Genomic DNA, 14227 nt, shown 5'->3' on the forward strand with positions numbered 1-14227 from the left:
TTTTTTTTCTACTTTTTAATAGTAATTCTATAATGATAATTCGTTTATTCTTGTGTGTTTCAGCTTCTTAAGACTGTTCCTGTCTGGGCATTGTTTTTTGTTTCACAGGTTTTTATGTTTAAAGAACATATCTTTTGTTGACATGTAATGTAACATCTGGCCAACTTACTATATTCTTCTTTTTGAGCCACAGTTAAATTTTGCAGGGGGGAATTACTTCAGAAGAGTTGATTGAGTAAAAAATTTACTTTGCTAGATCTTTTATATTCCTTTAGAAGAACAATAACCTTAATGTCTTTCCAGAGTATAGTATTATGTATTCTTTTATGAATTTAATTGACCTTAATTGCAGTTTGTCTGGAACTATAGTTATGGTTGATTCTGAAATCCCCTTGTCAAAGCTACTACAATATTAGATCGAACCTTTTTCTTTTTTTTTTTTTTAAATGTTTACTTATTTTAGAGAGTATGTGCACGAGCAGGGGAGGGGCAGAGGGAGAGGGAGAGAGAAGCCCAAGCAGGCTCCACACTATTAGTGCAGAACCCAATGCAGGACTTGTTCCCACAACTGTGAGATCATGACGTGAGCCAGAATCAAGAGTGAGACGCTCAACCAACTGAGTCACCCAGGTACCCCTAAATGGAACCTTTTAAAGTTCTGGTGAAATTTTTTAGGGTAGCTATAGTGAAGTTTCATGTAATTGAAATTGATTCTTGTTATTGACTATGTTCAGTGAAAGTTAATTTTATTCTTAAACCAGTGTTGGTGTTTTGCTGTTTTTAAATAGGTCAGAAGACCTCTCTAACACAAGAAACAGAGCTGTTGGAATCCCTACTTCAGGAGGTAGAGCACCAGGTGATGAAATAATAAATGAAATTTAATAAAATCTGTCCACAGGCTTTAAAAATTATTTATTATGGCTTTAGTTTGCATTTGTCTTATAACTAATGTTGTTAAGCATCCTTTTGTGAACTTACTTGCCATCCCTTTATCTTCTTTATTGAAGTGTCTTTTGAGGTCATAGCTAAGAAATTTTTACCTAATGCAACATTGCAAAAAGTTTTTCTTAACGTTTTCTTGCAGAGGTTTTGTAGTTTTTGGTTTTTATATTTAGTTTTATGGTTGTCTTTGAATTTTATGTTATTATTTTTTTTTTAATGTTTACTTATTTATTTTGAGAGAAAGGCAGGGACTCCCTGAGAGGAAGAGAGGGAATCCCAAGTAGGCTCCACACTGTCAGTGCAGAGCCCGACATGGGTCTCGATCTCATGAACCATGAGATTATCACCTGAACTGAAACCAAGAGTTGGACGCTTAACCAACTGAGCCATCCAGGCACGCTATTGTGTTTTTTAATGTGAGGTGTGGATCCAATGTAGTTTTGTTTTTGTTATTTGTTTATGGCTGTTTTTTCTAGCACCATTTGTTGAAGACCAGCCTTTCTACACTGAATTGTCCTTGTACCTTTTTAAAAAACTAGTTGTCCATATATACATTGGTCTATTTTTAGACTCTGTTTTGTTCCACTGATTTATTTTTATGCCAATACCACACTATTTTTCATTACTATAGCTTTATTTATTTATTTATTTATTTTTTGGTCATTCTATGGCCAAATCTGGTCACCAGGGTTGTTTTATTTGACTCATATGCTAACACAATATTTTTAAAACATTTTAAAGCAGATGGTTTTACATGAAAACCTAGATTCCTAACTAAATTTGAATGAAATCAACTTAGATCAAATATTGATTATGAAAAAAATTAAAGTACTAGAAGAAAACATGAATTGATATTTGTATACTCTTGGGACTATCAAATGGCTTTCTAATAAATACCTGAAGTCCAAAGGTCATAAACCTTTGGCAAAAGAATTATAAACATCTATATGGCAGAGAGAGTGACAGAAAGATAAGAGGAGCAGGAGGAGAAAGAAATGGAGGAGGAAAGAGCAGGAGGAGGAGAAGAAAAATTTGTCAAAAGACAAATTAGGAAACCAAATTTGTAATATATATAGTAGACATGCTAAAATATCCCTAATATCTGTGAACTTCATCAAAATTAATAAGAAAATTATTAAATTACCATTAGAAAAGAAGATAGAATTGGGAATTCACAGAAAAAATATAAGTGGCCAAATAAACAAATGAAAAGATGCTTAGTAACTTAACAGTTAAATAAAAAATAAAGATACAATTCACTCTTCACACTGGCAAATGTTAAAAAGATTAATAATACCCAGTATTGGCAAAAATATGAAGGGAATAGGCACTTTTGTACAGTGATGGGTCAGAAATAGAAAACACAGGATATTTGACATTAGTCCTTAAAAATTTAAATATGCCTTTCCTTTGACTTGCACAGTTGCACTTCTACATTTATTTTATACACATTGAAAAATGTTTACATAAAAATGTTTATTGTAGAATATTTGTTATAATGAAAAATTTAAAACTAATTTAAATGTCCAAATCAATAGAAATATTAGATAAATTATTGTAGATTCAGACAATGTAACACCAAGAACTCCCAGGAAAAAATAAAGGCATTAAAAAATTTATGTAACATATTATTAGATGAAAAGTATGTGTGTACCTAATGATCTTATTTAACATTTTGTTTTAATGTTAGGTGAGAGGAGAGAGATGAGGACGACGATGATCGATTGGTAGAGCTCGGCATAGACCCGAGGAGGACAGAGAGAGACTCTTGAGATGAGAGAGAGAGAGTCAGTCTGCGCGGGGAGGGGAGGGGCAGAGAGAGAGGAGGCACAGAATCTGAAGCAGGCTCCAGGCTCTGAGCTGTTAGCACAGAGCCCGATGTGGGGCTCAAACTCACGAACTATGAGATCATGGCCTGAGCTGAAGTTGGATGCTTAATGGACTGAGCCACCGAGGTACCCCTATAATGATCTTATTTTAAAAGAATTATATGTGGGAGAAATCCCGGAAAGTATACACAAACTATTAATAGCAATCTTCTCTGGTGGGATTATTTTATACATTTCTCTGTTCAGTTTTTAACTAGAGTATATTTCTTCTATAAACTTTGCTCACCTGGGGAAAAAAAAAAGCTATATAGATATTTTATGTTTCCTTTAGTATCTGCTTTCTCCTTATTTCTTTCTAGGAAACTAGTATCTTGGGCTATCTGAAGAACAGATTTTTTTATTTTCTCTAATTCCCCCTCCATCCAAGGACCCCATGCACTTAACACATTTACAGTCGAGAAAATAAATGGGAAGAGGCTGTCTCCAATCCTATATGCTCAATCTTTACTTAGGCTTAAGAAGAATACAGTTTAGTAGTGTGTACTTCAGAGACCAGGACAGTGCATGTGCAGCCATGGGCAAACTGCTTAATTCAGTTTCCCTCTCCATAAACCAGTCACAATAATATCTAATTATTAGAATGGCTATAGGATTGAATGAGAATATAATGCCTGGCATATGGTAATTACTTGCTAAGTAGTTATCACTATTTTTTTTTTAATTTTTAATTTATTTTTTTTAAAAATTTACATCCAAATTAGTTCAACCATGATTTCAGGAGTAGATTCCTTAGTGCCCCTTACCCATTTAGCCCATCCCCCTTCCCACAACCCCTCCTGTAACCCTGTTTGTTCTCCATATTTATGAGTCTCTTATGTTTTGTCCCTCTCCCTTTTTTATATTATTTTTGTTTCCCTTCCCTTATGTTCATCTGTTGTCTCTTAAAGTCCTCATATGAGTGAAGTCATATAATACTTGTCTTTCTCTGACTAATTTCACTTAGCATAATACCCTCCAGTTCATCCATGAAGCTGCAGATGGCAAGACTTCATTCTTTTTGATTGTCGAGTAATACTCCATTGTATATGTATATATACCACATCTTTATCCATCCATCCATCGATGGACATTAGGGCTCTTTCCATACTTTGGCTCTTATTGATAGTGCTGCTATAAACATTGGGGTGCACGTGTCCCTTGGAAACAGCATACCTGTATCCCTTGGATAAATACCTACTAGTGCAATTGCTGGGTTGTAGGGTAGTTCTATTTTTAGTTTTTTGAGGAATCTCCATACTGTTTTCCACAGTGGCTGCACCAGCTTGCATTCCCATCATTACTGCAGCTTTAGAATAAAAGTGTTAACTCTCCAACTTCACTCTTCTCTTTTTTAGAGTTGTTTTAGCTATTCCAGGTCCTTTGCATTTCTATAAATTTTAGCATCAGCTTATTAATTTCTTTTTTTATTATTATTTATTTATTTTGAGAGAGAATGCGTTATGTTTATTATTTATTTTTAGAGAAAAAGAGAGCCCGCATGTGTGAGCCAGAGAGAGGCAGGGAGAGAGGGACGGAGAGAATCCCAATCCCAATCTGTGACAACAGTGGGAAGTCTAACTCAGGGCTTGATCCTGAGAACCATGAGATCACATCCTGAGCCGAGATCAAGAGTCAGATGTTCAACCAGCTGAGCCACCCAGGTGCCCCATCAGCTTGTTAACTTCTACCACAAAGAGTTTTGGGGTTTTATTTAAATTGCATTGGATCTATAAATTAGTTTAGGTAGATGTGACATCTTAATATTGAATCTTTGTTCATGAAGACTCTTTATTTAGGTCTTTTATAATTTCAGCAGTGTTTTGTAGTTTTCAGGATAGAAGTTTTTCACATCTTACGTCTGATTTATTCAGTATTTCAGAATTCTTAATGTTATAGTAAATAGTGTCTTTAAAAATTGTTCATTTCTGATTTTTTGTGCTTATACAGTTGGTTTTTGTATATTAGTTTTTGTTTTTTTTTTTTAACGTTTATTCATTTTTGAGAGACAGAGGGAGACACATTGTGAGTGGGGGAGGAGCAGAGAGAGAGGGAAACACAGAATCGGAAGCAGGTTCCAGGCTCTGAGCTGTCAGCACTGAGCCTGATGAGGGGCTCGAACTCACGAACCCTGAGATCATGACCTGAGCTGAAGTCGGCTGCTCAACTGACTGAGCCACTCAGTCGCCCCTGTATATTGGTCTTGTATGCTTCCATCTTGCTAGATTTAGTTTAGTTCTAGTAACTATTTTGTAGATTTCTGGGTTTGCCTGCAGATAATCATGTTATCTCTGAATACACACAATTTTCTTTTTGATCTGCGTTTTATGTAGTTCCTGTCAGGATTTTACTGACCAGAACTTCTAGTATAATGTTGATTTAAGTATGATGTTAGCTGGATGTTTAATGTAGATATTCTTTATCAGGTTTTGGAATTCTGTTCCTATTTGATGAGAATTTTCATTAGGAATGAATGTGGGATTTTGTCAAATTCTTTTTCTACATGTATCAAGGTTATATGGTTTTCCTTTTTCTTAATATGGATTATTACTATTTTTAGTATTAAATGAACTTTGTACTTCTGGGTTAAAAACCTTGGTTTGGTCAATGTACTGTCCTTTTAATGAATTATTGGATTTGATTAGAAAAGATTTTGTGTATAATTTTTGCATTTTTATGCCTCAGAAATATTAGATGATAGTTTTCTTTTCTCAGAGTATCTTGTCTGGTATTGTTATTAGAGTAATGATGGTCTCAAAGAATTTTAAAGTATGCCCTCTTCAGTTTTCTGGAATAAGTTCTGTAGAGTCGGTGTTCCTTTAGAAGTTTGATAGAATTCACCAGTGAAGACATTTGGGCCTTGTTTTCTTTTTTTTATTGGGTTCGTCTCCCCACACCCACTTCCCGCCAACCCTCCCCGCTCATCCTCCCACCACCACCCCGGGGCCTTCTTTGTGGAGTGGTTTTCAACTACAAATTCAATTCCTTTAATAGACATAGAGCAGTTTATATTACTTATTTCTTGAGTAGGCTTTGGTGGTTTCGGTCTTTAAGGAATTATTTCATTTGAATTTGCCAGATTTATTGGCACATAGTTCTTAATATTCACTTATCCTTTTTTTTTTTTAATTTGTTTTTATTTTAGAGCTCATGAGCAGGGGAGAGGGCTAGAGGTAGAGAGAGAATCTTATGCAGACCCCATGCTCAGCGTGGATAGAGCGTGACATGGGGCTCTATCCCTCGACCCTGAGATCATGACCTGAGCAGAAATCAAGAGTCGGCTATCCACCTGACAGAGCCACCCAAGCACCCCCTCTTGTTATCCTTTTAAATTTGTAGAATGCAGTGATATTACCTCTTCTTTTTCCTGGTATTGGTAGTTTGTGTCTTTTTTGCCTGATCAGTTTGGCTAGAGGATATCTATTTTTCCTGATGTTTTCAAAGAACCTGGCTTTTGTTTTTCTCTGTTGTTTTTGTTTTCTGTTTCCTTGATTTTTGTTTTGATCTAATTGTTTTCTTTCTTTTGCTTAGTTTGAATTTAATTTGCTTTTTCTGAAATCTTAAGATGGAACCTGGGGTTAGTAATCTGAGACATTTCTGTTCAAAATATTTTCTTCCTTTGTGAGTTATTCTTTGAGCCATATTACTTAGTTTCCAGATGTTTGGTTTTTTTCTGATTGCAGTGTCTTGAGATCAGGTTGGTTGGTGATGTTGTTCAAGTCTACTATATTGTAGATTTTCTTTCTACTTGTTTGATTATTGAGAGAGGGTTGTTGACATTTTCAGCAATAATTGTGTATTTATTTGTCTTTTCTTCTGGCAGTTCAATCGGTTTTTGCTTCATGTATTTTGAAGCCATACTATTAAGGTCCTAAATGTCTAGGATTGTTACATCCTCTTAATTGTTTCCAACATCACTGTGAAATGCCTTTTTTTTTTTTTTTTTTTTTTAGTTTATTTATTTGAAAGAGAGATGGAGAGAGAGAGAGAGGGAGAGAGAAAGGGAATCCAGGCAGGCTCTGCACTATCAGCCCAGAGCCGGACATGGGCTTGATCTCATGAACCATGAGATCATGACCTGAACCTAAATCAAGGGTCAGATGCTTAACTGACTGAGCCACCCTGAAGGCATCCCTGAAATGACTTTATCATAAATTTTTTGCTTTGAAATCTATTTAAGAAAGCCACATCATCTTCCTTTTAACTCATGTTACCATGACATATCTTATTCTGTCTTTTTATTTTTAATATATTTGTTTTTAAATATTTAAAGTCTGTGTCTTAAAGGCTGCATGCAGTTGGGTCTAATGTTTTAATCTGATTGAACAATCTTCGACTTTTTTTTTTTTTTTTTTTTTTTTTTTAAGTAGGTTCAGGCTCCATGCTCAGCATGAAGCTCAATGCAGGGCTTGACCTGAGTAATTGTTTCTGGATTTTGAGTATTATTGTCAGTGAATGACACTAATGTCAGTAATAAAAAAATAAATGTAAAGGATTAATTTGAATTAAAAAAATCACACAATGATCTACTTAATAAGAGATAGATCTAGAGAATGGTGAGGAATTTAAAATGGGGAAAAAAACATTACTAGTGTAAAAAGGACTACTGACAAAGAGGGAACTGTCTACCTTAAGAATAAGAAGAGGGGCACCTGAATGGCTCAGTTGGTTAAGCATCCGACTTTGGCTCAGGTCATGATTTCATGGTTTATGGGTTTGAGCCACACATCAGGCTTTGTGCTGACAGCTCAGTTCCTGGAGTCTGCTTTGGATTCTGTGTCTCCCTCTCTCTCTGCCCTTCCCCCACTTATGCTCTGTCTCTCTGTCTCTCTCAAAAATAAATAAAACCTAAAAAATTTTTAAAAAAGAGTATGAAGATAGGACAGTTATGATTTTGTATTCTAGGATAAACTCAGAATGTAGAAAGCAGAGAATTAAATGATTTTGATAAAATCACTATAGTGAGTTTTTAAATACTTAATAAACTGATAGCACCAACTAAAAGAAGTTTGTAAGAATACAGGGTATTTGAAAAAAAAATAAATTAAGATGCTTTATCTAAAAGGTATGTGGAAAAAAAAATAAAAGGTATATAGGGAGCCCTGCATCCCCAAATGAAGAATACATGCTCTGTTTCAGTTCATATGAAACTGCTCCGGGGTGCCTGGGTGGCTCAGTTGTTTAATTGTCTGACTCTTGATTTCAGCTCAGGTCATGATCTCACGGTTCATGGGATCGAGCCCCTGATTGGGCTCTGCACTGACAGCACAGAGCCTGCTTGGGATTCTCTCTCTCCCTGTTTCTGCCCCCCCCCCCCCATGTGCACGTGCTCTCTCTCTTTCTCTCTCTGTCTCTCAAAATAAATAAATAAACATTTTTTAAAAATCCATAAAAAGGAGTTTACAAAATTATTTGCAAACCCAGTATTAAAAAAATCATTTTGCAGTGCCTGGGTGGCTTGTCTGTCCAACTCCTGGTTTTAGCCAAGGTCATGATCTCACAATTTTGTGGGTTCAAGCCCCACATCGGGCTCTGCAGTGACAGTATGGAGCCTCCTTGGGATTGTGTCTCTCTCTCTGCCTGTTTCTGTCTCTGTCAAAATAAATAAATAAACTTAAAAAAAAGTTTCAATACCTAGCCAAGTACTAAGTTATATAGAAGTCTGAAGAAATTTCAGAAACTTATGTAAAGAACATGTTCTGTGACCACAGTATAGTTAAGGTAGACATCAAACACCAATATTATTTTAAAAATCATATGTATTCAAATATACACTGAAATATGTTAAATATCTACATTGTTCTTGAGCTTAAGAGGAATTGCAATTGAAATGATAAATTATTGGGGTGCCTGGGTGGCTCAGTCAATTGAGTCTGACTTTGGCTCAGGTCATGACCTCATGGTTTATGAGTTTGAGCCCCACATCGCTCTCTCTGCTGTCAGCACAGAGCCGGCTTCAGATCCTCTGTCCCCTTCTACCCTCTACCCCACCCCTGCATGTGGGCTCGCTTGCTCTCTCTCAAATAAACATTTAAGAAAATTTCTAAGAAAATAAAAAAATGATAAATTATTAAAATACCAGACTTCGCTAATGGATATTTAGAAGAAGACATAGTCTAAAGTGCGATTTAAGAAAATTATGAATGAATGAGTTGTGTTCAACTAAAGAGGCTAATAAAGGAACAATAGTGTAGAAGCATAAAATGGAAATAAATCATGAAGATAGTGATGTAATTCACAAAAAAGAGAGCCATGAAATAGTTGGGAGTATCAGCATACCCAATATTGGATCTTTGAAAAGCATGCATTAAATAGAAGATAATTCTAGCACGGTTATCAAGAAAATTGAAGGAAGTGTTCAATATTGTATTGGGAAGAAGAATTGGGATATAACTACAGATGCAGTAGAAATTTAAATAATAATCATTTTTAAAAGTAAATATTTATACCAGTGTTCTGTGTGCTTTACAAATATGAGCAACATTATTGAGGTAGAATCTACATGACGAGGATAATTTTTAGGAAATTGTAATTGTCTAGAGTCACTTAAGTATATAACTTAAACAAGAAACATTAAGTAAATTATATTGTTGATAAGTCTCCTTCTAAAGACATCAAATTCAGACTAATGGAAAATTTTTACCAAATTTTTAAATGTCTTTTGCCTATCAAGTAATTTTTTCTTAGAGAATACCAAAGTACTAGATCTCATTCAAGACTGTATAACACTAATATTAATAACCTTGTCATAAGAACAATGTAAGAAAATTAAAGCTCAAATTTTATTTTTAAAGTTTATTTACTTGAGAGAGAGAACATGGGGGAGGGATAGAGAGGGAGAGAGAGAGAGAAACCCAAGCTGGCTTGGTGCTGTCAGTGCAGAGCTTGAGGCAGGGCTTGAACTCATGAACTGTGAGATCATGACCTGAGCTGAAGTCAGATGCTTAACTGACTGAGCCACTCAGGCACCCCAAAGCTCAATTTTATTTTAACATAAATGCCAAAATCTTAAATATATAGGCAGTTAAAAATCAGTAGGATATGTACAAAAACAAATGAGCGCAAGACCAGTGGGATGGCTCAGTGGAGTATGTGACAGTTGATCTCAGGATTTTGAGTTCAAGTCCCAGGTTGGATGTAGAGATTACTAAAAAATAAAATCATAATAAAGAACGAAAAAGCCAGGTCAAGTAGGGTTACTCAAAGGAATGAAAGGAATGTTTCACTATCAGAAAAATCTTCTTGATTATAACTCAAGAGATTACAGAGCAAAACTATATGAACATTTAAATAAAAATGAACAGGATAATATTAATTTTTAAAGTAACATTATTATATTTGATCTTCATTCATGGCTAAATTACTTAGCAAACTAAGACTAAAAAGGAACAAGTTTGAGCCCTGCATCAGGCTCTGTCCTGACAGCTTGGAGTCTGGAGACTGCTTCGAATTCTGTGTCTCCCTCTCTGCCTGTCCCCACTCGCTCTCTGTCTCTCTCTCAAAAAAAATAAACATTAAAAAAATAAAAGGGAACTACATTAACTTTATTTTATTCTTTTAATCTTTATTTTTGAGAGAGAGAGAGAGCTCAAGCAGGGGAGGAACAGAGTGAGAGAGAGAGAGACATGGAATCTAAAACAGGCTCCAGGCTCCGAGCTGTCAGCACAGAGCCTGATGCGGGGCTTGAACCCATGAACCGCGAATTCATGACCTGACCTGAAATCGGACACTTAACCAACTGAGCTACCCAGGCACCTAAACATTTAACTTTATTTATTTTTTTTTTATTAAAAATTTTTTTTGGGGGCGCCTGGGTGGCTCAGTCGGTTAAGCGTCCGACTTCAGCTCAGGTCACGATCTCACGGTTCGTGAGTTCCAGCCCCGCGTCAGGCTCTGTGCTGATGGCTCAGAGCCTGGAGCCTGTTTCAGATTCTGTGTCTCCCTCTCTCTCTGCCCCTCCCCCGTTCATGCTCTGTCTCTCTCTGTCTCAAAAATAAATAAACGTTGAAAAAAAAAATTTTTTTAACGTTTATTTATTTTTGGGACAGAGAGAGACAGAGCATGAACGGGGGAGGGGCAGAGAGAGAGGGAGACACAGAATCAGAAGCAGGCTCCAGGCTCTGAGCCATCAGCCCAGAGCCTGACGCGGGGCTGGAACTCACAGACCGCGAGATCGTGACCTGAGCTGAAGTCGGACGCTTAACCGACTGAGCCACCCAGGCGCCCCCATTTAACTTTATTTTATAGGAAACAGTCTAAATGGTAAAAATTGTGAGCTCTGATAAAGAATCCAGGGTTGCTTCATATTGTCGTTTCACTTCTGAGTGTGCGACTCCTGTGTATTAAATTAAAACAGTAAATATGGTACAACTATATATATATAAATTAAAAATTTTTTTCTAATGTTTACTTTTGAGAGAGAGAGTGTGAGCAGGGTTGGGGCAGAGAGAGGGAGACACAGACTCTGAAGCAGGCTTAACTCATTTGTTCATAATGAGCCACCCAGGGGCCTCAAGACAATAAATGTGGTAGAAATATTTAAAAGGAAGATATAAAATTGGTTATTTGTAGAGGATATGGTTATCTACGTAGAAAGTATGTAACTTACACCTTTTTAGTGAGCTTATCTTGGTTACTGGATATGTGATCAAGACAGAAATCAAATATTGGAAATAATCGGCTAGAAAACTTAATTGAAAATAATCCTGTTTGGGGCGACTGGGTGACTTAGTCGGTTAAGCAACTGACTGGTTCAGGTCATGATCTCGCAGTTCATGAGTTCAAGCCCCATGTCAGGCTCTGTGCTAACAGCTCAGAAAATAATCCTGTTCATAAATAACAAAAACTAAGGATTTTGAGTAAATCTAGTAAAAAGTGTTGGAGACCTTTGTAAACACTAGAGTTGAATGAAGAAACATCCAGTATCTCATTGATTCTCAGATGTATATTATGCTATTTTGATATGGGATATGTCTTGGGCGCCTGTGTGGCCCAGTCAGGTTAAGTGTCCAACTTTGGCTCGAGTCATGATCTTGCGGTTCGTGGGTTCAAGCCTGGCATGGGGCTTTGTGCTGACAGCTCAGAGCCTGGAGCCTGCTTCAGATTCTGTGTGTCTCTCTTCTCTCTGCCTCTCCCCCACATGCGCGTTTCCGCTCTCTTCATCTCTCTCTCTCAAAAATAAACATTAAAAAAATTAAATTTGAAATGGGATGTGTCTTAACAGTTAATACAGCCATAATTTAGTGAAGATTTTTTTCATACTAGCACATAAAAATAATGTTTAATAATTTATAGCCTACTACATTTTATGGAATATGGTGTATTTATGTAGGGGAAAATTCAATGTTATAAAGGTGCTATTGATACTGTTCTACAAGTGCAATTCAGCCTTTATTTCAACATAAATTTTCTAAGAATTTGGTAAAATTCCAATATTAATGTGAAAGAGCAAGGGGCCCCATATAGCCAGCATAGTCTTAGGTTAAAAAAATAAGTTAAAATTCCTGTCATATATCAAGACATAATGTGAAAACATAGTAATTATGACACAAGTTTCAGCACAAGGACAGTTCGAGAAGGTAACAGAATAAAAAGCCCAGAAACAGAACCCCAAGTATGTGTGGAGACTTGATACATTACATGACAGAAATGGAGAAGGATGGGCCTTTCAACAAATATTGGCATTTGTACATGTGGGAAATAAAATTTGATCTTCATTTTATACACAAGACTTAGGTCCAGGTGGACTAAAGACCTAAACATCAGTAGCAAAATTTGATTATTTTTAGAGGAGTTTAGAGGAGAATACCTTTGATGTGGGATAGAGGAAGATTTCTTAAGGTACAGTAGGTACAAAATAGATTTGAATGCATTAAAATTCAAACTTTAAAAAAGAAATTCAACAACTTGGATGACAGGCCATAGACTTGGAAAAGATACTTGTTACTCCTAACCTGAACAGGAATTGCTATCCAGAATTTATAAAGAAATACAGTTTAAATCTAAATAACTAAAGCAATCTCAAAAAGTAGGCAAGGCAGATGAACAGATAGTTTACAGAAGTGTACAGAGACCAGTAAATGTGAAGTTTCATTGCTAGTCTGGTAATATAAACTAAAACCACAACAAAATGCCATTTTACACCCATTAGTTGGCAGAAATTAATAGGTAAAAATGTAAATGTTGACAATATACAGCAGAGGGAACTTGTGTAGTACTGATGTAAACTATGTTGGAGAGGAGTTTGCTAATATCTGCTAAAGTTGTCGTATGTTTCAACCAGTAATTCAAATCCTAGAGAAACTTGCATATGTGTACAAGGAACTGCACAAGGGTCTTCTCTCCAGAGTTTTAATAATGAAGAATGGGAATCAACCTGAATGTTCATTGACAGAGAAAATAACATATTATATTCATGCAATGATATTCTTTAAAACTGCTGAAATGAGTAGATCTGTAGATACCAATAAACAAATCTCAGAAGCAATGTTAAGTGAAAAATGTAGGCTACATGGTGATGTAGCTTGGTCGTATTTATGTAAAGTCTAAAACCATTCAGAACATTGCTGAACACGTAATACATGTGGAAACACATGGTAGTGATAAACTTGAGTGAGTTACCTTTGGAGGAAATGGGGTCAAGGAAGGACACTCATCATAGGCATTAAATATTTATTTATTTATAATTTTTTTGAGTTTATTTTGAGAGCAAGAACATGTGAGTGAGAATGGGGGAGGTGCAGAGAGCAAGGGAGAGAGAAAATCCGTAGTAGGCTCCTTGCTGCTAGCGCAGAGCCCCGTGTGGGGCTCCATCCCCTGAACCATGAGATTATGACCTGAGCCAAAAGCAAGTGTCAGATGCTCAACTGACTGAGCCATCCAGGCGCCCCACATTCAATAAATATTTTATAAAAGCTGTAGGTTTTGATATTTGTCGTATGATACCAGTCATATCGTATCATATTATTCTTCACGAGTTATAAGCAACTGTCATTTAAAAAATATAAACCTAACTGTAGTGAGTATTATGAATATCATCTGTATGGCATTTGATAGTGTATTACTTTGCTAGGGCATCCCTAACAAAATAACACAGACTAGGAGGCTTAAACAATAGAAATTTATTTTCTTATAGTTCTGGTGACTGGGAGTTTTAAGATCAAAGTGTCAGAAGTTTTGTTTTCCCCTGAGGTGTCTCTTGTAGACACTGCTTTCCCTTTGTATCCTCTAAAGACCTTATTTCCAAATATAGTTAACATTCTGAGTTACTTACGGGGTTAGGACCAACAGGAATTTGGTGGAGGCACTGTTTAGCCTGTAACAGTTTATAAAGCTGTCTCACATATGGCTTCATACTTGTTAACAACAGTCCTAGTGAAGTAAGCAGTGGTAGATATGATTCCAGTTTTACAGATAAACAG

At 36.1% G+C, this 14227-nt stretch overlaps 1 protein-coding gene across 1 annotated transcript in view; it reads left to right on the plus strand.

Annotated features, from left to right (window-relative positions):
• TRIM37 (tripartite motif containing 37) overlaps window positions 1-14227 on the plus strand; it is a 129989-nt gene that overhangs the window by 26647 nt on the left and 89115 nt on the right. The window contains 1 exon segment of the mRNA XM_030295180.1: window positions 789-856. Within this exon segment, the coding sequence (XP_030151040.1) occupies window positions 789-856 (68 nt within the window).

This window comes from Lynx canadensis, chromosome E1 (genome assembly GCF_007474595.2).
Source record: "Lynx canadensis isolate LIC74 chromosome E1, mLynCan4.pri.v2, whole genome shotgun sequence".
In the NCBI taxonomy this organism is placed as follows: Eukaryota; Metazoa; Chordata; class Mammalia; order Carnivora; family Felidae; genus Lynx; species Lynx canadensis.